General features: G+C 36.1%; 1 protein-coding gene across 1 annotated transcript in view; it reads left to right on the forward strand.

The window, feature by feature from the left end:
* The window catches only part of LOC100679968 (venom dipeptidyl peptidase 4), a 297,831-nt gene that overhangs the window by 172,988 nt on the left and 97,561 nt on the right, over window positions 1–27,282 (forward strand). The window contains exon 7 of the mRNA XM_031925590.1: window positions 14,312–14,506. Within this exon, the coding sequence (XP_031781450.1) occupies window positions 14,312–14,506 (195 nt within the window). The remainder of the gene's footprint in view (window positions 1–14,311; window positions 14,507–27,282) is intronic.

The following is a 27,282-nucleotide window of genomic DNA, read 5'->3' on the forward strand; positions in this document are numbered from 1 at the left end:
CATATTTTCATACCAACGGCAATGTGAATTTTTTAATTTAGCGGCTCACATTTTGCTTATAGACAGTCACGCAGTAACTACTATCTCTAGCACATTGTATTTCCGGTTTCCAGTGTATTATTACCTGGAGAAAATGATAAATATTTTGGCTGTTTTGTTAAGGCATTAATGAGAATATTTACTTTTAATAGTTGTGAGAGATTTTGAGATTTTTCCATTGCATTGCATTTGCTCTCATTTAAAAACTAATTTCTAGAGAGCTCATTTTTTGCATATATATTTCTGTTTTAGTTGTGAAAATATTTAAAGTTGAATTGACCTTAACTGAAATACTTTTGATTTCGACTTCAACACCCATGATAATTATTTAGTCGTATAAGTTATTCACATCAGTGTCGGAATCGAAATAAAAAGTATTTCAGTTAAGGTTAATTGAACTTTGTATATTGTTTCATTGACACAAAATAAATCTATATGTAAAATATGCGCTCTCTAGACCCGTTAGTTTTCGAATGAGAGCAAATGCAAAAATAGAGAAATAGGCATCGATCTCAAAATCTCTCACGACTGTTAAGAGTTAAAATTCTTATTAATGTCTTGACAAGAAAGGCAAAATATTTATCACTTTCTTCATGTAAAAATACACTGAAAACCAAAAATATAATGTGCTAGAGATAGTATTTACTGCGTAATTGCCTATAAGCAAAATGTGACCCGCCAAATTAAAAAATTCACATGTGCCTCAATGTGAAAATATGAATGAAAACAGTTAAATTAAAATCATCTGGATTACATGTTTTTATAGGTAGCATATCAAGTATCTGTGTAAAATTTCAATTGCCTAGCTTTTTTACAATGCAAATGAATAGGGTTGTAATAATAGGCTTATACTCACTGACTCTTCTACTGAACTTTTCTTCAAATTCACTTCTCAGACCTTAACGACAACGACTTTGGGCGTTGTTAATATATTTATATTAAAAGTATTACAGAATATGGTAACATATGGTAGGTAATATGGTAAAAATATTAGCAGAAATTAGTGTACCCAAAACTTATGTTGTTTTTTCTACCAGGGTTATTAGACATAGATAGAATAAGGAGCGCGCGAAGCGCGCCTTCATTCCTAGTGGTAAATATAAAAAATGTTTGATGCTTTCTACGTACTACTCAATTCTCATCATTGTTTAATTAATTATTTAAACAATTTAAGTTTCATATAAAAATTTAATTTAATTTTTTTTTAATTTTAAGGTGGTTAGGTCCACTTAAAACAATTAAAAACAAAATAGACGCAATAAATTAATTTTTTGTTATATTTTTGACACTTATATATATAAATATATATATATTGTAAAATGCTCACTTTTATTAAACATCACAAACATTTTAAGAATAAATTTGAACAAAGAGAAATAGACAAAAAAATAAAAACTCTGAATTAAAAGTAAAATCAATATTATAGAGATAATGCCTTTCCCATAGGAATTTAGGGAGATTAGAAGCTTCGATTCCGAGAAGCGATAAGAGAAAAATTAAGAACCAAGCATTGAAAAGAGTTATCAAACCCAAGACGACGATACGAGAAATATAATTAAATTCAAAAACCCATGAAGATTTATTAAATTTAAATAATAATGTTGTAAGCGCTCACGAGTAAAAGCAAACCCGTACAATTAAAATCACAATGTAAAATTAGTGAGCAATGCATCCCTCACGATCCGAATAGTACAAATAATTTATCGATAACAAGAAGGAATACCCCCTACCCAAAATGTTAATAATACAACAACAAAGTAACGATAAGAATGACGTTCACGAATGGAAAGTGGAGACAGAAAAGAGAAGAAACCGCAAAGTCAAGATAAGGAGTTCACGCATAGATTCGCAGGAGGCGATATGTCCATTACATCCACACGCAGCAGAGTATATGTAATATTACAGCAAGAATATGTAATATTACAACACATCAAGAGCACGTGTCCCGAAGCTGAGAAGTCGTCGACATACGTAGCTTAATCCATGGCGAACGTACAGACCAAACGCGGAGCAGGTCGTAAAAGTCGTCATAAACCAGATAATGGAGCGCGGGAACAAATCGGAAGGTGAGAATAAGATCGGTTGCATTACTAGAAGAGGAAAAGTTCTTATCGACTAGCAGCAAAATTCTGATTGGTCCACACTACTTCAAAATTTAAACGCCGAGAGGAGAGCATCTACGTCGAAGCATCAAACTGGTCAAGTACTCACCCCTCTGGAAGATTACAGAAAGAGGACCACAAAGAAGCTGATGATATAAAAGACCTGGGGCACAAGTCGAGAGACGCTTAAATTTTTAAAGTTACTTGGATTGTGCGGAAGCTCTGCCCGTTTCCCTATCGACTCTTGTACTTTTCCTTTCTCTTGAAATTATTGGTGCGGCACTTACAAATAAAATCCATCAATTTGTTTCTCGTATAGTCGAATTGTGATTACAAACGCTCTCCGTTCTTTCTCTGTGTTAAATAATTTTAATACTCGTGTATGTAACGAACTATCTTGTAAACCGAATAAACAAATCGAAGTCAATTGAACAATTTTAAATGTGCACGAGAGTGAAATTATTTTGCGAGTATCTCAGCCCATTGCGTTGATCCAGTCCAAGGTTCCGTCGTTCTATATAACTGAGAGGATGAGCAGGTAGCAGAGCCGTTCTAACCCGATAATAAAAGAAAAGGTAAGTGTCTTTCAGTACGGTAATAGGCCTCAATATATCTCTATCTTTTGTTATTTTCCCCATTCTTTTAAAATTTTAACCGAGGGTTCCTCTTTCTTATTGACTTGACGGCAAAGGGTCACATCCTAACAAATAATTAGTCCGCACGTTAACTTGTCGTTCCAAAAGTGTGCTTGGATAGTTATCTCCTGCTGTTCCTCAGGATCGCGGAAATAGCTATGCACCGTATTTAGCGAATATTGGGAAAAATAATTAGACGGTAGCACTGAGGGAATCTCTGTTGGGCAAACCAAAGAGATTTTTACGCCTTCGAAAAAAAGTTCCCTTCCGAAACCGTTTCGTTTACGGCCCCCTGTGTTAAAAACACAAGAGTCGGATAAGCCGAACTCGGGCGCTGACACAGCCGTCGGACTAACCAAATTTACTGCGACTCCGCCCTTCTTTTCAAATCTCGATTAAAAGCAACAAACAAATTTTACCGGCACTATTAGGAAATCAACAGTAGAAAAACGGGAGAAAAGTTTATTAAATGGAGCAGTCCCCGAGTTAAAAATCTCAGACTCCACCACGAATAAAACCGCGAGTGATTTTTCACGCAATTTAAAAATTAATAAAACTACCGCGTTTATTGCAAGTGAGACGAATTCGCTAACACACGAAAACTCTGTAGAATCAACGAAGTAAGTAGAGTCACCGGTAAATAAACAAATAGAGACATTATCCACATATCCGTTAACTGCGTCCGAGGAAGAAGTCGTGCAAGAAACTAAGAATTTACGCGAAAAATTTATAAACAATTTAAAAACTCGATTAAGCCCTTGTATAAAAAAGGAAGCCTTGGAAAAATATTTCCAAATCCCCGCACATGCGGATGAGTTAAGCGAAAAACTCAGAAGCGGAGAGAAATTTTTAAACGTATACGATTTTATTTGCCGTCGGATCACATCTCATTGGGGAGTAACTGCATTAAAATCTAGCCCTTGCGACAATACTAAGGGCGCGGAAACCAACGACAAGTATTTTACTCCCACGGGAACTCCTATACACCCAAAACTTAATAATATTTTTAAAACTTGTTTAGAGTTTGACGAAAGAGAGGGCAAAGTCAATAGTGAAAGCATGGCCCCATAAGTAAAAGGGATCTCTCTCAAAAATACCCTCGACTTAATTTCGCGCTTTAACGGATCAAACATACCTTTGAAACAATTTATTGACGGTTGCGCGGAATCTCGGGACGTACTTCCCGCGGGCTATGAAGAGACGCCTTATTCGTATGCGACTTTTCGGTGACGCGTTATCATGTGCGAGAGGGAGTACATTTAAAACCATTGATGAAGTAATAACATTTTTTGAAACGAACTTCGGGTCACCTATCATGAAATTTCGGGCGAATTAGCAAAAATCAAGCAGCGTTCATCGGAAAGCGTAGTAGTGTATTCGAATCGATTGCGCGAAGTCGAAAAGGAGATAAAAAAAGCGGCAATTCGCGAAGGACGATCTTCAAGTAAAGATGATGCGTTCTTCACAGGGCTTGACAAAGATTGCATCAGATTTTTCATACGAGGGTTAAGGTGGGAAATTCAGACACGAATGGGCAGTACAGCTACACTCCAAGACGTGCGTAAAAAGCAATCGAAATTGAGGAAGATTTCGCGTATACAGGCGAGGATGACGAAAATATCAAAAGGGAAGAGGCTTGATCTAAGCTTAAAGAAACTTGACGCGTAAATGTTGTAGAAACCGTCTCGGAATCAACATGCAATTTCTGTAACAAAATGGGTCACGACGTGATGAATTGTCTTAAATTTTGTTTGCAATTAAGCAATAATCGTTCCCAACAACCAAACTAGAATCCAAACAACAATCGCGATAACAGACAACCGTGGTTCAATAGAGTATATAATTCAAATTGGCAAGAGAGGAATCAACGAGAGACTGCGATTTAATCGGCCCAACGGAGAAAATAAATTCATCCCCGCTTATTATCGCAACAATGACATCCGACAGAATAATACAAATAATTGGAATTACCGAAATGATAATATGCATCCGGGATATCGTGATAATAATTTCAGCACAAGTGACAATCGAGGTTTTATCGGGACTAACCGTTATAATCAAAATAACAATACTGAGGGTACATATAATAATGCGAGATTCAATGCTCAAAATTCTAATAGGTCAAATTCTAATTTTTCATCAACAATTACTTGTCATTATTGTAATAAACCCGGATATTTTAAAAGAACTTGCTTTAAATGGTAAAAAGACACGCAAGAAGGGAATCCAACGTCGGGAAACGAACGTGGCATCCCTCGTACGGGCGGAGAGGCTGCCTCTCCGATTACGCGCCTGACTCCGGAAATTCAGGGGCCGAACTTATCCTCTACAGGACCACCGTTAACTTGAATCAAAAAAATTGCGCTGCTAATATTGAAATCGATATAAAAGAATTAACGCGTCCTGCAATATTTATGTTAGACACTGGTTCTTCACCAAATTTGTTAAAAATATATCATGTTCCAATTTATTTACCGATAAATTTGCGAGAAAAATTATTCTCAAAGGAATAACTTCTTCCTCGATAAAAACTTTATGAAAAATAATAGTCAATTATGATGGTTTGATGATTTGTTTTCATATAGTTTCCAAAAAATTCCCAATTAAAGTAGCAGGAATATTAGGTAGTGATTTCTTCCAACAAACCAGCGCAGAAATCTGTTATGAAAAAAATTGTCTCAAGTTGGCGAATATAAAATATCCCTTTCTTAACAGTATGCATTTTTTTAAATGATGAATACGGGGACGAACAGTGGGGTTTGAGCCATAGTGCAGATAAGAGAGTCGCATCGAAGGGGCTCTCTGAGGGAGATAGTGCGAATGATTTTCGAAATAAACGTACAAAATCCCAAATTAATAATAATTTTGACAACGCGAATTCCGAAGTTTTTTAAACAATATGATCATGCTGAACGAAGTGAACGAATTCAAGAAATATTAAACGAGGAAAGTGAAAAATTTTTAAATAATTATGAATATACAAATGACTACGATTATATGCGAAAAGGTGATAATAAATATTATAGACAGAGTTGCCAAGAGAGCAGTGTACGAAATTTGAGCGCAAATTAAGCAAATGGAAATTCAGAACATTGTGCAGCAGGATCTTTATGCCACGGAGGTCAAGCACAGTTAATGAGAAATAATTGTGAAAATGAAATAATGAAAAACTATGAGCACCTGAAGCAAAGTCCAGAAGAAGGAAGTATTTATTTTAATGAAATTATTAAACCTGTATATGGGTAAGGGTAAAAAGTTTGAAAAACAAAAATGAGAAAGAGTAAAGATTGGAAATTCAACATTTATAAACTGAGAATTTGAAATAAAAGAATTTATAAAACAAAAACGTTGAATTGAAATATTGCGAAAGGTAATATTTGTAGTTAAAATATTGCCAAAGCGATATTTTTAGAAATTCCCAAATTTAGGTTTTCAAAATTATACCTTTTCAAAATTCTGGGACTTAAAATTTTACCTTTCGTTATAATTAATTTCGTAATTTTTGCATTTCATATATTTATTTTTCAAAATTTTTACCCTCGCCCCCTGTATATGTATGTTCTCAACAAATAAATCACGAAATTTATGTCGACAAGATTAAAGAAAAGGGAGATTATTGTTCAGATAGGATTCAATTTAACGTCGGCTATTTACCATCGGCTATTCACAGTCGGTAAATCGCATTCGGGCGGCGCATGCGCACTGCTATGCCCAGTTAACACGCGACCGCCAGTGGCGCGAACATGGGGGGCACTTCCGGAAATACAAAGTTTCATTTAACGGTGTGTGTACATATATTGTTATACAACAAGAAATAATACCACATAAAGTCACTCAGAATATTTTCGAAAAACAAGATTTAAATAACACTGATCACCGCGAAAAAACATAACAAAATTCATGACAAAAAATTTTCTAAACATGTAACGACAAATACAAACACCGAATCAAATTGCGAAAAATGGTTCAAAAATCTCACCGACATAGAGATACCAACCGCTGTACAATTTGTAACGTCACTAGGACGAAAATTCAATTCAAAAAATGAACTTGATGACACAAAAACAATCAAATGTATAAAAAACATAGAAATCTTGATTACTCACAATAACTTACCGGATAAAACCGCCAATGACATACGAAATATACTGATAAAAAAAATCACACAACACAGACACAAAACTAAACACACAAAAATAGAAGAAACAATTATTAAGAAAAAACTACGAAACACTAAAGATTTTATTAAAAACATCATATTCACTTTAGCCGTCAAAGGAAATGTGACCGTTGCGATGCTAAGATCGAATTACATCGAAAAAATGGAACTACAATTGTCAGTTCAAAATACATACACTGAAATAGCGAAAAATCCATTATCAAAAATCCAGAACAAAGTTAAAAAATTCATGAACAATTGGAACACTAACGGCTTTTTCGGGAAAAAATACAGTAAATTCAAATTCACACAAACAGACACCACCTTGCAAAAATGTTATGGACTAGCTAAAATTCACAAAAAGATATCGCTTTATGACCTATTATCTCTACAATCCGCTCACCTAAGTATTTTTTATCGAAAAGTCTTTTTAAAATATTACAAAATAGCATCAAAAAACCTGACTCATACGTAGTAAACAGCTATGAAATTTTAAAAACATTCGATTCTTACAACAATAGATTATAATTGGCTCACGAGACTGAGATCGATAACTCTATAAGTTTTCTAGATGTTCTATTGATTGAAAACAATGATAAAATAGTAACTGATTGGTAAATCAAACCGACCTTCTCTGGCAGATTTTTAAATTATACATCATAACATCCTATGTCTCATAAAAAAATCGCCATGATGTACAATCTTGTCGATAGAGCGATAAAATTATCCAACAAAAAATTTCACAATAAGAACATTCAAAACATCAAAAAATTACCACATGAAAATCATTATTCACCCGCCTTCGTTAACAAATATATACGAAAAAGAATGTCAACGTTAACATCGAACACATTGCCAAGGCAACAGATTAACAGTAATAAAAGACGCAATATTGTAAGCCTACCCTATATTCAAGATTTTTACGAGCAGACCAGTCATACATTCAAGAATCTCAACATCGAAACTGTACTGAAAATAAATTATAAAAGGCAAAGACAAGAAAGATAAAGATCTAGAAACCAACATTGTCTATAAACTTGAATGTAATGATTGCTCTGCCACGTATGTAGGCCAAACAAAAAAGAATGTGTGTATACGTATAAAAGAACACAAAAAATCGAAAAATACTGTAATCTCCGATCACGTCAACAATCTGAATCACACTTTCAATTTTTAAAACTACCATATTAAAGACAGAGAGATAAATTTAAATAAAAGACTAGTTTCCGGAATGCTACACATACACCTACAAGAAAACGGTATAAATAAGAAGGAAGACACTCAAAATTTAAATACAGTATACACACACACACACCTTACACACCAACTGAAAACAAAACAAACATACGCTAGGCTCTGACCTCAATAGAAATTGTTAACACAGCCGCTCGACTCTCTTCTCACTGCTCCGCGTTATATAAACACGACGAAAATCTCGACTCGCGCGAAATGAATTGAACAGCTGAGAGAGAAACACTGTTCACCTAAGGGGGCGTACAGTGGGAGAAAATGGACAAAATTCGAGCCACGCGTAATTTTTAATCGAAGAGCATGATTTTTTTTAAACTCTTTAAAAAAGCATCAATTTTAAGCTACAGGTGTGGAAATTATTGTATCACCTTCCCCTAAACCCATGCGACCCCTAGAAGCCACCCCTACCAAACCACAAGCAGTCTAACTCATCTATCCCAGGGAACAGCGAGTTAAATCGCTTTATTTTTTCTTAAAATAATTAAGCCACACACCATAAGCCAGCTAATAACCTAAATACCTCCCTCTAACCTGCTTAACCCCTAGAAACCACCCCTACCAAACCACAAGCAATAAAACATGGTTTAAAAAAAAATCTTTATTCATGTCGATTTTTCACATTGAAATCATTTAAGATTTAATGTTTAGAGCGAAGAAATCGTGTCCTCGAGACTTAAACTTCAGTGTCACAGTTTAAATTTTGAAAAAAAAAAGATAAAAGCACATAAAATGGCGGCTAACACGGGAAAATCGTGAAAAATTTCCAGAATTTTTTACTTGAGAATGATAGACTTTAGAAAGAAATTTACTGAAGAAAAAGTTCTTAGATTAAATAAAAAATTCGTTGAAATTCTATCAGAATTTTTTGAAGATTTCTCGAATTTATTATATTATAGTATAATTTAATATAATTAAATCTATTGATCATACGAGTGTTTGATGGTTAAATGTTTATTTTTGAATTTATTAGATTATAGTATAATACATACAAATATAATTAAATCTATTGATCATACTATTAGCCTGCTTGTGGTTTGGTAGGGGTGGCTTCTAGGGGTCGCATGGGTTTAGGGGAAGGTGATACAATAATTTCCGCACCTGTAGCTTACATTTGATGCTTTTTTAAAGAGTTTAAAATAAATCATGCTCTAGGATTAAAAATTACGCGTGGCTCGAATTTTGTCCATTTTCTCCCACTGTGCGGCGGGGAAGCGCCTTGTCGACAAAACTTTGTACCGATCTTCACCATAATTGTAAGTACTATTCTTCACACTGTACATATATTGTTATACAACAAGTTTTTAATAAAATTTGTTCACATCAATCTCCTGATGAGGGCGGCATTATCCGTCGAAACGTTGAGAAGAAAAGACAAAATGTCTTAAAGTTCTTTCTCTCCTTTCTCACCACACAACCTGCCTCAGGAAGACCGATAGAGACAAACCAATATTAGTTTTAAACATTTTTTTAATAAATAAAATATGATAAACATTTTTTAGGTACTCCCAAACATACAACTTGTAAAAACTTTAAATCACAAAATGAAAAGATAAAAATCTAGTGCCAACAAAAGAAAGAAAAAGAAAGTCGAGCTGTATGAGTGCAGAAGGAAACTAAGAAGGCATTAAAGGGAACTGTAGACCAAAAGTTGTAGAAAGTACTGTTGAATAAATTGCAAAGAGTTAAATAAATTGTAAAAATCAGATTTGTGATTACCAATAAATATTTACATCAATTAAATTGAAAAACACTTTGAATGTTATGAATAGATAACCTATAATTTCACTTTCTTGATGCCTTACAATTGTAAGACCTATAGGTTTTTGAAAACTTTACTTTTCTAATTATATCTACTGCACTTATTTGAATTTATTTATATATTGAGGTTCAAATTTTTTAACTTTTGTTAATTCTGTAAAAAGATTTTATTTGATAAATAATAAAATAATGAACTAAAATATATAAATACATTTTAATGAGTGTGATAGATATAATTAGAAAAGTAATTGTTGAATTTCGATATTAATATCATTATTTATAAAATATAGTAGTACTCTGCTAAATAATTTTATTATTCCTATGATTTTTATTTTAGAAATGCATAAGTTTTGTAGAGTTAGTAGACACAAAAAGTAATAAAATAGACACGTCAGTATTGTTTGTTCTGTATTTTCTGACCAGTTTTATTTTTTACATACACTTTTATAACTGATTTTTGAAAAACAGAAAAATTATCTATACCAAAAAAAAAGAAAAATCAACTCATTTTACCTCATACATTATGTGCTTCAAGAAAATTTTAAAGCTAAAAATACTTACGTATAACTTATTACTATGAAAAAAAACAATTATATAGCACCGTATAGTATGATTCAGAATCATTTTACAATAAATTTAGATTGACTTTTAGTTTTTTTCTCCTCTAGCAAATAATCAAAAAACAATAAAAATTATTCAATAATATATTCGATAAATGAAGAAGGTGATTCTTCATTTTTGTTGAGCAAACAAATATTGCAAATTTCTTCTGTCTCTGACACAGGTTCATGACATAAAGGGCCTTTACAATAAATACGCCCAATTCTTGGCGTATTTAACCACCTCTGATATTCTTCATGAAAAGATGAATGAGATCTTTCTTCCTCAAAATTAGCGTCTTCTTCGAAAACTTCTTCTTTAGAAGCAGCGTCTTTTTTAAGAAGGAGCTCTTCATCAGAAGTAGCGTCTTCTTCAGGAATATTGAATTCTTCAATAACTACGCCTTTAAACTATATACAAATATTTAAATAAATTATTTTGCATTAGAAAAAAATTAAAAATAATAATATTTACTTGATTATTTATTGGAACTTCTAAGTTATGCATATTAATTTTTAGCGTGAACTCAATATAAATATTTAATAAATACTAAACTTAGTATAAATATATTTAATTTATTTAATAGATCTAATATCAAAGATACTTGAGATATGATCCTTGAAAATCTTTATGAGGTTGTTGTAAATAAACGTTAATAAAAATGAATATAGCTACATATAAACTCATATTCTTTAAATTTATTCTATTGTGGTACTATTTAACAATTTTAAATATATTTTCGCAACACGTGCACGAAATGGGCTTTTTTTCATGTCTAAAAGTAGCGTAGAAAATCGTCCATTCCAAGCGTTTTAGAAAAAGTTTGAGCTCAAGCGGGGAGAAAATTATTTTCTCCCCGCTTGATGAGTAGCGGGAAGACAATTTTTTTCTCCCCTCTGTTAATACCCTTTTTGCAAATCTCTCAAATTTTTTCAAATTTCTCAATTTTTTCAAATTTCTCAATTTTTTCAAATTTCTCAATTTTTTCAAATTTCAATTTTTTCAAATTTCTCAATTTTTTCAAATTTCTCAATTTTTTCAAATTTCTCAATTTTTTCAAATTTCTCAATTTTTTCAAATTTCTCAATTTTTTCAAATTTCTCAATTTTTTCAAATTTCTCAATTTTTTCAAATTTCTCAATTTTTTCAAATTTCTCAATTTTTTCAAATTTCTCAATTTTTTCAAATTTCTCAATTTTTTCAAATTTCTCAATTTTTTCAAATTTCTCAATTTTTTCAAATTTCTCAATTTTTTCAAATTTCTCAATTTTTTCAAATTTCTCAATTTTTTCAAATTTCTCAATTTTTTCAAATTTCTCAATTTTTTCAAATTTCTCAATTTTTTCAAATTTCTCAATTTTTTCAAATTTCTCAATTTTTTCAAATTTCTCAATTTTTTCAAATTTCTCAATTTTTTCAAATTTCTCAATTTTTTCAAATTTCTCAATTTTTTCAATTTCTCAATTTTTTCAAATTTCTCAATTTTTTCAAATTTCTCATTTTTTCAAATTTCTCAATTTTTTCAAATTTCTCAATTTTTTCAAATTTCTCAATTTTTTCAAATTTCTCAATTTTTTCAAATTTCTCAATTTTTTCAAATTTCTCAATTTTTTCAAATTTCTCAATTTTTTCAAATTTCTCATTTTTTTCAAATTTCTCAATTTTTTCAAATATCTTGTGCACGACTTGAAATGTACGATCTCCTACTCAACTTTCACGCATAAAAATAGTATATTGTGCAACTAGAGGGGAAAATTGGCTTTGTCTAGCGAGCCTACGGCGCCCTCGCTCCCACTCGTGTTCAAAACATCACCCGAGTCTAAAAAAGCCACTCCCCCCTTGTTGCACACCGTACTTTTTATGACAAATGCACGAATAGGTCACTTATCATACATATGAAAGAAATGGGAAATTAGAGGACTTTTCAAAGTAAAACAAATTTGTATTGAAAAAAAAAATATATATATATATATATATATATATATATATATATATATATATATAACACAATGCATTGCTATGTTAACTGCCGAGCCATTATATAAAATATGCTGGCAAACATGCAAAAAATTGATGAGAAAGCAATACTCATCTGTATATAGCTGTGTGGTCAACTTCACGGTCCTAACAGTTCTTACGGCTATGTTAACGGTCCTAACACTTTTTGATGAGTAAATAAAAATCTAGTTTGAGCATTTGTGAATGACTTAGTCAACTCTCGATCAACGTTGAAGTAACAAATTCGGTAAACCTGAGAAATCTCAATCCATAGTTTGTAATATTTATCATAAATAGTTTATGTGAAGAATCATCTTTGTGTATCGTAGCGCCAGTGACTACTAACTGTTGTTAGACATGCAGTGCAAGCAAGTTATTATACATGTCGGTGATTCAAAAAAATGTTTCATATGAGTTTTTTTGTGCTACAAACTTGCGTTACGTACGTTCGGCTTCATGGGTTTCAGTAGAACGATTGCTGTCCACTTCGGCGATCTTTGAGATGGGTCTGAAATTGTTACCTTGAAGTCGACATTGCTATACAAAGCACTGTATGAAAAAATTTAATAGAAAATGAAAGTCACTTTAATTCAAATTAAATTAAGAAATATTTAAAGTGTGACTCTGTAGGACCAGAGAATCGAAGAAAACGTGTTCATGCTTAATATAATAATATAATACAATATAATAATAATATACTATAATTTGCATTATTAGAATACATATTTTCAGAAAAAAAAAACAAGATAGGGTGCTTGTGAGATGCTGAGAGAGGCAGTGTCAGGGAATAATTTTAATTATCTCACGTGCTTTATTTTGAGTTTCGCCTGCCTGACACACTAAAGGTGTCGAAGGAAAATCTGGTTGGGATTTCGTGTCCCGGCGACCAGACAAGACCTTTCCTTTGGTTTATTGGTAGTTATGAAAAATAATCGAAAGGCTTACCTGTAATTCTTAGTAGAGGGAATGCGTGGGGTATAGGATTTATTTGAGAAATGATTTGCTAAATCCTTGTGAGGACCAAATGTTGTTTATTTTAGTAGCTTAGTTTTCGTCAATACAATTTTCAAATGTGTGTAAAAATCTCTCAAATTCTCTTTTTAAATTCGTCGCACAAATTATATTTCTCAATACTATCGAATTAAACTAAAAACCTTGGAAATCTAAATGAATGTTTAAGCAACTATCGGACCTTTTAAAAAATGAAATACTTTTGCAATCTGACAAAATCTTCTGAAACGAATCTACTGAATGTCTGAATAAATCTCTACTAAGACTCTGAATAAATCTAAACTAAAAAATCTCTGTTGTCCGGCGGCTACATAGTCCGATCACGGAGTGAGGGAGCAGTGTGGCTTTGGGGCGCCCGGAAGTGGTTCCGGACCTTCCACGCCGCCGCCAGCTTAACTTCCCCTCAGCCGCGTTACAGCGTCGGAGCTCGTTGCACTCATAACGATTTACGGGAACTGGCAACTAGTTGCACGCCGAAACTGCAACGCAGCTCAGCACGTGTGCCTCTAGCCGTTGGCGGAAAAGTTGTTTAGGTCAGCGAGATTCTTAGCCACTTGGTACTTTGAAAAAATATACTTTATTATAATTATTGTGATTAATCAACTAACCATGAATTATTCTTATATAATTTAAAATTATGCGAATGCAGTATATAAAAGCACAGTGTTCCGTTTAAAGCGATATATCTAATACGTAGTTATCATGTCTTGAACTGATATTTTAGTTTTGTTTGTTCATCACAATTACATTTTTTACAGTTATGGTGCACCAGGTTCTCAGCTAGTTACAGATGTGTTCAAAATTGATTGGAATGTATATTTGTCTAGCAGAAAAAACATAATCATCGCTCAAATAGATGGCCGTGGTAGTGGTGGACAAGGTTATCAGTTATTACATGAAGTCTATAAAAGACTTGGTACAGTTGAAATCACAGATCAATTAGAAGTTACAGAGTAAGTGATCATGTTAATTTAATTATTTTTATATTAAAAGAATTAAGTTGTGACGAGACACGAGTCTCGCACATAAACATGTGTGAAGGCGGCCGCGATAGACGTGGCATGCGCAGCGAGCGCGCGCGCGAATCAAACGAAAGGCAAGTCCGCATGACGCAGAGTGAGCGCGCGCGCGCACTAACCGAAAAGCGAGTCCGCATGAGCGTAAAGCGCGGCGGCCGGCGAGCAATTTAGCCGCGACGAGTCAGGCGGCGGGAGCAGCGCATGCGGCGCGCCGTGAACACACCTGTACACATACGCGCCGCTCGCCTTTATAAGGCGGACTGCGCAGTGCAACGGGCAGTTCTACTTGAACTCTACTCCGGGTAGTATCGTGCGCACACGTTACTACAAGGAAAGCGAGAAATAGACCTTAGCCGACGAAATCGTCTCGTGAGGCCACGTGACGACTAGTTAGTTGCAACGAAACCCGAAACTCCGCATTGCCGTCGTGAGCACACGAGACAACCCGGAACACCTGAACGACACCGAGTCTCGTCTACGTGAGCACATGTGGACGACACCCAGCGCCACCGTAACCTCCTAACCTACGTTCCGATATATTGCTGCTCCCTCGGCCACTGTGAGCACACTTGGTTGGAGAATTAGCAATAATCCCGCCGAAGATTCTCCAGGTCGTGCGCTCACATCCTGGTGAATTTGAGGTTAACTTCTAACCTCCACAACCAACTTTACGCCGACATCTTACGAGTCTCTTTGTCACTATGTGTACACAGGGCAAAGAGAAGAACGAGACGAACGACGAGGATTTGTAGAGCCGTACGCTCACAACTCTACAATTCCAAGGGATAACCTTAAAACATCGTAACACCATTTTGACCGCATCTGAGCGAACACAGAGCGATCAAAACCGTTGTTACGCAACACATTCGGATCGGCGTAGCCATACGCACACGACTTGACCGTACCAAATGAATTCCAAACCTCGAAATCCGTCATCGTCCTGTAACACCGCCACCAAATCGACGAACCGATGCCGCAACCGTAGAATTGCAATTGTACCGAAATCACATAGCCGTACTTGAAACTTGTTAACCGTGTTAGTTTAAACAATACCAATTGTAAAGGCAAAATATTCTTAACAAAGCCCGTAATTGATTTCTGTTTCAGACGGGATTTAACAACTGACTCCCAATACTTTTGTTTTGTTACCAAATATACTTTATGATTGTTAAAATCTAGAAACAGACTCATTACTTTTCCTTTCCCCTATCCAGATCCTGAAACCGACTGACTTTCTAGTCTCTCGGGAAAAGTCTTTCCTTTTCAGGCTATAACTTTCGATAGCAAGGTTATAATTGACTTGACTTTAGCAACTTCTTTTTTTTGTACAGCTCTTCGTAATACTACAGTGTGTTTTCTTAAGTTTACTAAAGATCCTTTTCAGAGAGTAGGAAAACAGTCACTACTTTTCTCGGGCCTGAATGCATTTATATTATTAATATTTATGTAGAGAAACAGTGATCATGCTTTGATCCGTATCGTTATTCTGACAACAGGCTAAATAGATAAAATTTATATAGAAATTAATTTTTGTATAGGTCCGGAATGTCAGGTAGTAAAATTTGTAATAATAAAATCTTGATAAATTCTTTTAACATATTGATAAGTTTATTCGGAATATTCTCGTCATTATGAATACTGCATAATTTTGCAGTATTATGTTTAATATGAGTTAAATATTAATTTGGTCTGCTTTTGTAACATAAATATATTTTAAATTGATAGGAAGATCAAGGGGCGCGACAGAGCACCGCTGGCAAGAACAAGTATGAAGTACGATTTGTAGATGGCGCAACCCTATATACTTTGGAATTAGGTTTTCCTAACCTTAAAAAAAATCTCGATTGCATTTAAATCATTACTATTGCTCGTATGCGCAATCTGTTGGTATCTACTTGAATTTATTAACCTAATCTTTCATGTTTAAAAAGATTCATCCAAAAATATTAAATTATTAACTTAATATTGCAAGTTAAAAATTTGCTTGATATATTTCTTTTCGTTCAGAGTTTCCATCCTCTCCCGATTTTTTTCGTCTCCTCCGGTCACGTGACTTTCGGTGAGTATTATATTAGGTATTATACATCAGTGGTAACAGTAGTTCATTTACTTTACCGACATTCGTCTGCTACTCAGTGACACACGCGATTATATGCATATAATAATGCTATACGATTATATGCGCAATGCGATCAATGTCTAAAGCAATAGTAGCTTGTTGTCTATCGAATAGATCAAGATTTCATGAAGTGCAATAGCAAGGAGAATATGCTTTGTAAAAGATCCGAAATCTCCCAAAAACACTTTTTTCATGAGTGAAAACCTTGGCAAGAAAAAGACTAATAAACGTAGTGAAATCTCTAAATATTAAAATGTCAAGTAAATGTTTATTGCTATACGCATTAAGATATAAAATTAAAGTCAAAATTAGTTTTCCCAAAAAATGATATTTTAATGCGTATAGCAAAAAACATTTACTTGACATTTGAATATTTAGAGATTTCACTACGGTTATTAGTCTTTTTCTTGCCAACGTTTTCACTTTTGAAAAAAGGATTTTTGGGAGATACACATTACATTGTGTTATGTTTTATAAACAGAAATATTCTAAGTATGTTTCGACTCAAGGTGGAAAGATGCTTTTTAGTCTAGACGAGGCGCTTAAGTTACGCTGGAGCTATAGTGACTTCTTATAGCCCGCGCATAGCCTTATATAGGCAACATGAGGAAGTGGAATCACGCCGTCTGCGGATCCAAAAAAAAAGAGAAAGAAGGAGGACGTACTTACAAACACGCAGAGAGACAGGGGGCAAGAGGGAAAGAGTGAGAGATTAGATTAGATTAGATTAGATAAGTTTCATTATTGTACATTATGTTGTACATATTTGCGTAAAGCATACAAGAGATAGTATACATTTTGTGCAAGTAGTTGTATAAGTCTGTAAGATATGAAGGAGTGTAATGGAATGAAATAAAAATGAGATGTTGGAGTGTGCGTGTTTGCGTAAAGTTTATGTGTTTTCCAATTTAAAGAGATATTGTTAAGCTGCTTGTTTAAAGTGCGATATGGATAGTGTGTTGCGAAGGTGTGATGGGAGTGTGTTCCAGAGATAGGAAGCGCTGATGAAAAATGAATTCTTAAGCGTCTCCGTCTTGAAGGACTATATATCCAAGGGGATCACCTCACCCCTTACAGGCCTGAGTGCAACGTGAAAATCAAAAAAGGCTAGTAAGTTTCGAGTCAAGCACCAACCCCAGATTGCGCACAGATGATTCATAGTCGACCCGGGCTCCCCCTATATTGATAAAGGTGTTAGCAACAGTAGGTAAACCATATATGTAGTAGGGAGAACCCAGGACGATCGCCTTAGTTTTAAGGATATTCAGTTAAAGTCGATTTTGTGCAACCCAGCCCATTATCCTTTTGGCGTTAGCACTCATCCTGACAGAACAAGAATCGAGCTCTTCAAGGTGGCATCAACTGTATATCTGCAGGCCATCGGCATAAATTAGATGGGACACATCTGAATCTAGACAGAAGCCAATATCATTGATGTACAACGCGAACAACAGAGGGTCAAAACTAACCCCTGTGGTACACCTGTGTTTAATGGTAGAAAGGTGGAGAGTTCGTTGTTATCACCAATGACGGCGTGTTCTCTTCCGGAGAGGTAAGATGCAAGCCAGCGGATAACGTGCTTAGAAAAGCCGAAAGAGGATAGCTTTCCGAGTAGCCTAACGTGACACACAGTATCAAACGCCTTGTAAAATCAAATAGAAGTAGCAGAGTGACCTTCTTCCTGCCTGTCCCAAACCTGACATCATCAGTCAGGTTAATAAGGCCAGATTGGGTGCTTTGGCCAGTGCGGAAGCCTGTTTGGAAGTTGTCAAAGTAAAGTCTTGTTTCGAGATACTTAGAGATTTGCTTGTGCATCAGCCACTCTAGTGTCTTAGACAGAAAACAGAGTAGAGAGATCGGGAAATAGTCAGTCAAAGCTGTTGGAGAGCTAACTTTGTTTAGTGCTCGTACGAGCGACAATTTTCAGGCGGAGGGAAAGCGTGCCATGCTCAGAGACAGGTTGAAGATTTGATATAGTAGAGGAGGAAGTATTAGCAGTGCTTTGGAGACAACCTGTGGGATGCCATCGCTTCCCCTGGCCTGGGTGTTAAAGTGTGATAGAGCAGCCGACACATCCGACTCTGCATTAGCCCTGAAGATGAAATATTCAGGGAGATCCAGACTCTCCAGGGTTCGCAGATACTCCTTAACAGATAGAACTTAAGGGTCATTAGAGATAGAACTGAAATGTTTGTTGAGAGCATCTGAAAAAAACCGAGCAGGTAAAGGTGATTTAGAGGTGGTAATGCGAAGATTTTTAAGATCTCTCTAGATCTCCGCAAAGTTCGTCAAGGTAGACAAGCGTGAATAGTAGTAATTCAGCCTAGCCTCCTCAACCTGTTTATGAGCGTCGTCCCTTGCGATTCCATAGAAGTATAGATTTTAAAGTAATCGACTTTTGCGAAAATGCCTGTAGAGTCTGTTCTTTTTAGTCAAAAGGTCACGAAGAGTCGACGTTTACGTCCTGGTGTCACGGTCTTTAATGTGGCAAGATGATTTATGGCGTTCGTTAAGTTAGCGATAAGAATGGTTATGCATATGTCAAGTGATGACGTGGTGAGGGATGACTAGTCACATGCGCTAAGGAAGTCCCTTAGCTTCTCAGCACAGATTCCTTTGTAGTTTCTGTAAGAGTATGTAGCAGGTACGTGGCACAGAATCTGTATGTCGAGTGTGGCCGTAATAAGGTCATGTCCGTTGATGAAAGGAGTGTCTGTCTTCCAGTGTGAGAGCAGGCAATCCTGCTCATCAATTAAGCATAGGTCAAGCCAAATGTCAGAGTCCTGTCTGTAGTGGGTTGCACCATATGGCATAGAAGTAAGAGAGTTCTCATCAATGAAGACGCTGATGAAGTTGACGTCTTCAGATGAGGAAAGTTGATCGGAATTAAAGTCACCCATGATGACTTTCGTGGAGTAATTGTGCATATGCGTTGTAAGTTGCTCAATAAAATTAAATCCTTGGATAAAGGGTGCATGTGGAGGGCGATACACAACCCCCACGAAGATGCGCGATACTCTCTTAGCAGAGATGTCACAGAACAGATAGTTCGGCAAATCTGGCTTGCCTGGCCATTTGCCGTCAGATGACGAGATAACGCTGGCTGTCAGTGAATGATGAATGTAGAGGGTCACACCTTTATTGTTTCTGTCCCGTCTGTACAGTATGTAGTCATACAGTGAAGGGATGGATGTTATCTTGTCACTCTGCCAAGTCTCAGTCACAGTTATTACGTGAAAGAGTGAACGAGTGGACAAGAAGAGTCTGATCATCTCAATGTGACCCGTAGGAGAGCTTGCATTATAATGACAGACCCTCAGACAGTAATGCTTTAGAAGCAGATGTGGATGTATTAGATGAATTAAATGGTGGTTTTGGTGAGATAATATGTGTGCCTTTTAGTGTGCGATTTTTGTGTCGGTTATTAGCGGCGTCTAGGCAAAAATAGCTTCTAGTTTAGCATCAGTAGAGTTGATAGTGGCCTGTTCGTTGTCTTCGCCAGAGCGGATGTAGATCCTTCCGTCCCTCACGAAGGTGCTGCATCCCCTTTACCTCTTTGCCTCTAGCCTGGCCATCATACGCAGCTTGTGGAAGTCTAGAGGAAGCAGCTCATTGATGTTAATGAGCCCCTGATGATCTGGGCAGAGAGCTCTTGCCTCCTCCAGTAGGGCAACATCCAGTTCACTAGTGTGAAGCTTGCGTTTCCTTGCCTTGGCCACGATGATTAAGCGGGCTAGTGCACTGGATGAGAGAGTGACAGCTAAAGGTGGGAATCTGCAGTCACCTTGCGCGTTGGTGGTTGTTGCGTCAAGTCGGACCGTGGAATCCAGTGCAATCAGGACGGTGAAAGCCAGGAGTTGCAGCGAGGTTTCCTGTGAGTAGGCCAGGCCAGAAATTACCACTACATTTTTCGATGAACACTCCTGCCTCCTCTTAACCTCAACCAGCTCGCTACGAAGACTGTTTATTATCTCCGCGGCAGGAGCAATGCTGTTGTTATGTTGTGCAGCGGGACTGCTTGACGACAGCTCTTGATTTTGTGCCTGCAGCTCAGCGATGGAAGACTCGACGTTGTTCAGTCGAGTCTTGAGCGCAGGCAAGTCGTCAAGGGCTTCGAGGCGTTTTTCCAGTGGGCCAAGCTTCTTTTCAATCCGAAAGACCCTTTCAGACACAGTGTTTTGTGCCTGAAGGGCCTCGTTCTGGACTTTTCGAATACCCTCCAGCGCCACAAAGATGTCTTTCAGGGACGTCTCGATAAACGTAGCCTATGCTACAGTGATCCGCGCAGGTAATTGGGTTCTGGAGCCAGCGAGCGATGCGGGTGCTGACTTATTCTTCTTGGGCACAACCGTACTAGGCGTGCCCTTGGCAGATGTTGTTGCCTCTGCTGCTGCTGCCGCTGCTGCTGCCTTTGCTCTTGTCTGCGCTATCTTAGGCGTGCTGGTGGAGTATCCATCAGCACAGGTAGCACAGACGAGTGTGGCAATATTCCTCACCGTTATAGATCTGAAAGATACACATATGGTGTAGAACTGCCGGTCGCATAACTCGCATGATCTCATTTTCCCTCTTAATATTTTCTTGCAGCGAGCACACATGACGAGCGGTTCGACATTTTTCTCACCATTCCCGCTCATTTTCAAAGTTGGTTGTCTCTCTGTTGACAACTTACTGGCAGTTAATAACGTAGAGAGCGTTGGATGATAGTAGTGAACGGTAAGTTACCGACAGAGCTATGGATGGAGCAGATGGAGCAATGGAGCTATGCAAAGCTCTATACTAGAGACTTGGTACTCTCGAAGCCAGATGTATTCGAAGTCTTTAGAATCACGTGCATTGATACCTATCAGCTAGATTCTGCACACTAGTATACTACTCCAGGTCTCACTTGGGATGCTATGTTTAAATTTACTGGTATCAATCTTCAGCTATGGTGGTCTAAGTCAGTGCTGCAACAGATATGCCAAAGTCAACAATCGCTATCTGGAATCAGGATACAACCGGGATGAAGAGTCAAAGTACCTGATGTACTATGACGTCAACAACTTGTAGGGATAGTAAGAACACCTTTTCATTTGAATAAATTCATTAATTAATAATGATATACAGATAAATCATTTATTTCTAGGGCAATGACTCAATCCTTGCCCTGAATGGTTTTAAGTTGGTTAAAGACCTTAGTAAGGACTTCTTTAACGTGTCTAATGATGCTCCAATCGGTTATATCCTGAAAGTCGACCTGGAGTATCCAGAAACTCTACATGATACTCACAAGGATCTACCGTTATGTCCGGAGCATGTTGCACCTTCAGACTTGAAGCAGACAAAGTTTCTTACAACATTGAACAGCGAGGAGCGGTATATATTCCACATCATAGAGCACTCAAAGAAGCTCTTAAATATGGTCTTCGATTACAGAAAATTTATCGAGCTATCGAATTCAATCAGAAGCCATAGTTGAAATCATCTATTGATCTTAACAGTGAAATGAGGAAGATCGCGAAAAATGAATTTGAGAAAATGCTTTTCAAGCTCTTCAATAATGCAGTGTATGGTAAAACTATGGAGAATTAGCGCAAGAGAGTCAATGTAAAGCTGGTAAATAAATGAGAAGGTCGCTACGGTTGTGAAGCGTATATTGCCAGTTTACATTAGATTGGCAGTACTAGACTTATCAAAAACGCTTGTTTACCGCTTTCACTACGAATACATATAAAAAAAAGTGGGAGATAGGGCTAAACTCTTCTACACAGATACAGACAGTCTTATCAATGGAGTTAGTAATGTGGATATGTATGCTTTGATGAAAACTGATCTTCATGAGTTCGACACTCCTGATTATCCAGCTGATAATCAGTTTAATATCCCTCTTGTCAACAAGAAGAAAGTGGGACTCATGAAGGATGAGTGCAACAGTAACATCATAACAGAGTTTGTTGGCCTCCGTAGCAAGATGTACTTAGTCAAAGTACAAGATCAAACACGAAATAATAAGATAAACGGTGTGCGATCATCAGTTGTCAAATCACATATTGAGTTTGATGATTATATCCATTACCTTCGAGAGACCTGTATTAGTCGTGAGCAAAAAAATATTCACAGCCGTCTTCGGTCATTCGGACTGAGTAGGAGCAGAAGGTTGCCATGAGTCCACATGACGATAAGCGGTACCTGATCTTTGATCAAATGAAGAAGAACCCATGGTAAAAAAAACCAAGAGTAGAGCCTAGCTTGACTTAAGCAAGTATTTCATAACACTGTTAATTATTGTTATAATAATTTTTTCCATCAATGTTTAGTTAATGTAAATACTTTTTGTTTTGCAAAAAATAAAGATTTGTTTTTAAATAACTATTATATAAAAGATTAGTTTTAGTATAAATTATGTAACCATATTTCTCCTAAAAATATTAATAAAGAGTTTATTACAAAATTTATTATGCATCGATTATCGCAAAATAAGAATGTTGAAGTTGCAAATATTTTTTCCCTGAATAGATTATTTATATGAGGTATTAGTTTATAAGAAGTTTTGTATGTCTTAGTTTGTAAGATGCATACATCTTATATGAGTATGGTGGTATGTTAACATCAAATTTATTGTAATAATAATTATTTATTTATAAAAGATAAACATTTAAAAACAGTTTTTGTATCGTTTAATTATTATAATTAAAAGTTTATGTGTCTTTTTACGAAGATGAAGCAGGAATCGAAATAAGTTATGTCTAGCTTGAATATTGCGGCAATAATATTATTACATTTAAATATCATTTTGAAAATCGCAGTTAAATGCAGTTCCCTGCTGGAAGTACATATTTATATATTCCATTCAGTTGTTTTTTTAATTGCATTGTATAAATAGTAGTCACGTTATTGTATAGACTAAGCGAATATGTACATTCTTATAGTTGTATTGTATAAAAGATTATGATTAGTTTTAGTATAAATATATGCATGGTATTCTATATTTCTTCAGACAGGTTGGAGTTGTATGTATATGTAATGTTTGTTTTTGTGTTTTGATGTAAATAATGCAATGTATCTCTGTACTCGTATACTGATGATTATTTTGTATAAAGAATTAAAATGAACAGTATTTGACTTATTATTTTCATTCCTACCCATTCCCAATTTATCTTCATATAGTTGAAACTGGCATCTCGCTCGGGACAAAATCAATATATCTAGTAATAGAAATCGATCAGCCATATTGAATTTTAAGCCAATCGTGTACGAGAATTTCGTACTGCTTACATCAGAGATCGTGTCAGATCTCAATAACAGATTCAGCAACAAATATTAATATATACACCTTATTATTGATAAAACAGATCTGCAGGTCAGTATAGCAGAAAAGGTTGATGCAGGGTGGTTGGCTGGGGCAGCTGGCAGGGGCCTGGGGACCATAGCTTTTAACTGGGTAGTATGGGCTTATAGTAGTTGAAGGTAGCACAGTAAGAAATCGGGGTAGCGGAAAATTAAGGTAACGCAGCGGGAAATAGGGGTAGCGCAGTTAGAAATCAAGTAGTGCAGCAGGAAATCATGGTATCAGGAAATCGGGGTATCAGGAAATAGGGGTATCAGGAAATCATGGTATCAGGAAATCGGGGTATCAGGAAATCGGGATATCAGGAAATTGGTTGGAAGGGAATCGAGGTAAAAGGAAATCAGGGTAAAAGAAAATCGGGATATCGGGAAATCGGGGTAGAAGGAAATCGGGGTAAAAGGAAATCAGGGTAGAAGGAAATCAGCTTTAGACAAAGAAACTTGGGATAAGTGTTCAGAATTAGCGACATTTTGTTACTATACAGTGCTTCAATTCACGGCATATGACTTAGTTTTCGGGCATTTAGCACGTGTTACATCAAACGAGCCACTTGAGCCGGGAGACCTCATCCCAACATACAATTATTACGTCGCGAATCTTAGAAAACGTTTAAACAAACTTCAAAGAATTGCACGCGAAAAATTGTTTAAATCGAAAAATTGATGTACTCAAAATATTATTATGATAGGAAAATAACCTCAAATAATTTACAATCGATGATACGCGGTTTGGTTACTTAAGGGGGGGGGGGGAACAATATAAGTTAGCTGACCAATATGAAGAACCATATACGGTCGTTGACGTTTTTAACAATCAGCAAAATGTTAAATCCAAAATAAAAAACAAAAAGATTTAAACGGCAAATGCAAATAGACTTCGAGTTTTGTACATAGAGCCTGAGGAATAGTACATTACGCAGCTAGTGCGCGAAACAGTTGTGCGCAGGTGTTGCGTATACTATTTTTTGACACATCGTGAGCAAAACATGATTTTTTATGATTATCAACTGAATGAAGAGAGACGAGTTAATTGATCAGCCGAGTGAATGAAAAAAAAGTAAATCTTTTATTGAATTAAAAAAAGTGAACCTTTTATTGAACATTGGTAGATTTCTCATTTATAACAAATTTAACTGTGCAATCATTAAATTGCAAATTGAAACGCTCATTTTTCAAAATATTTCTTGCGATTAATTGTTAGCTAGCCGAAATTGTCGCCTGTTTATGTGAAAATTATCTTGAATTAATCACAGAATAACTAGAATTTTCACTTTCATCGAACACAAAAAGGGTAGAAAACAGCTCTTCTAATTCTCTTTTATCAGGGATCAAAGAAACAGCCAGCTGTTGTGATTAATTTTTTGCATCCAAAACAAACAGGGTAGAAAAAAGTTCTTTTTCTATCACGCTTTCATGATGTGTTGAAGAAATATTTACTTCTTGTGATCATTTTTCGGCATCCGGAATAAACGGAGTAGAAAAAAGTTCTTTTTCTATCTCGCTTTTATTAAGTTTGAAGAAATATTTACTTCTTGAGACCATGTTCTGCATTCAGGGGGACACCATGGAGTTGAAGCCCTTTCATCTGCTTCGTCTAATACCGACAGAATGCTCTGACTTTGTTGGGGTTAACCCTCACTTTTACTTTATTACACCATTTCTCCACCAGGCCCAGCGCGAATTGCATTAGACCTGATAGCACGTCCTCGTCATCCTCTCTAATCAGGATGACTATGTCGTCTGCATATGCCTGTGCGTTTATACCGGCCTCGTTCAGGATACGGAGCAGGCTGTCCACCACCAGGCACCATAGTGTCGATGACAGCACTCCTCCTTGTGCGTATCCCTTTCTCACCATTCATTTGTTAGAGTACGAACTCCAGGTTGCAACTATCTGCCTGGATCTCATTATAAAGCTAATTCACCTGGTGACAGTTGCCGGTACTGAGTGTTACTCCATGCTTGCCAAAATCGTGTGATTGAAGGCCCCCTCGATGTCCAGAAAAGCTACTGATACCAAACCCCTGTTATTCATGCCCTTTTAAATAAAACTAACGACGTCCAAAAGCGCTGTGTCCACCGACTTCCCTGTCTGGTGGGCATGATGCTTGCTATGCAGCAGCGCATCCACCTGTAATGACTCTTTAATGTATCTTTCAACCAGCTTTTTCAGAGTTTTAAGTAAAAACGAGGTCATGCTGATTGTCTTGAAGTCCCTAGCGACCGTGTGTTGTGTCTTCCCTAGTTTTGGCTTTCCTGCCACCCTCGCCTGACCCATTCTTTTGGCACATATCTTAGTGCCAGACAAGCTTGATATAGTTTCTCCAAGGCTAGGACTAATATGTCTATGTCCTCAAACGTCCCTATAGCCCACCTGATCCTTGCCTTGTTTGTTACCCGTTTCGTCGGGTTCTAGTCCTCTTCGCGGGCCGACAGTCGTACGGCCTCTGACCCTGGCCTTCAGGCTGGTTCGTAACAGAAGTGGTAACTTGTGGAATAGCAATCCTCAGAGCATCCGCCAACGCCTTCGTTACAGCAGCAATCAATGCAGTAGAAGGTTCCTCTACATCCGACATGGTTATACTGACTTGTAATGAAAATATGCACTTTTCACTATTTCTAAATGTAGTATATTTCAATTATATTCATATTATTGATTCTTTCACTTTCTTCAAGTTTACTCTATACATACACAATAATTATTTATTTTATGGCATAAAATTTCTCTTTTATTGAATTTCGATTCTATTTCTATCGCTTTTATAATGGCTGCTGTTAAATCTGTTACTGCTCACAATTCTATTCTGATTTCTTGCTTTAATCCTTCCTTAAAACCTTGAAAAGCATCATTATTTATTTTAGTTCCAACCGCGGCCTTTTCTGTTACTGAGAGACCTTGTACTTCTTTGCTGTCCTTAATCTTCAGCACTAACTCTTGCAATGTATTGGCAACACTAAGAACAGATTCGTCTGGTTTTTGCAAAATTTCTTCAATTTTCCCATACAGAGTGTGCATATTCTCAGTAGATGGGTATATCTGTCGTATTGCTTTTATGAAATCTTCAATAATATTGATTGTTGCATTTAACATTACCTTGTAAGTTTCCTCATTTAATTTAATTTTCAAAATTGGAATTAAATTAGCTTGATCTGTTGCTGATAACATATTCTTGGCATGCATCAATTTTTCGATGTATTCATTTACCGAAATATTTTTTTTTATTAAATTCTGGTACCAAATTAGCTACATTAGGGTGGACCT

Source organism: Nasonia vitripennis (assembly GCF_009193385.2).
Source record: "Nasonia vitripennis strain AsymCx chromosome 3 unlocalized genomic scaffold, Nvit_psr_1.1 chr3_random0002, whole genome shotgun sequence".
Classification (NCBI taxonomy): Eukaryota; Metazoa; Arthropoda; class Insecta; order Hymenoptera; family Pteromalidae; genus Nasonia; species Nasonia vitripennis.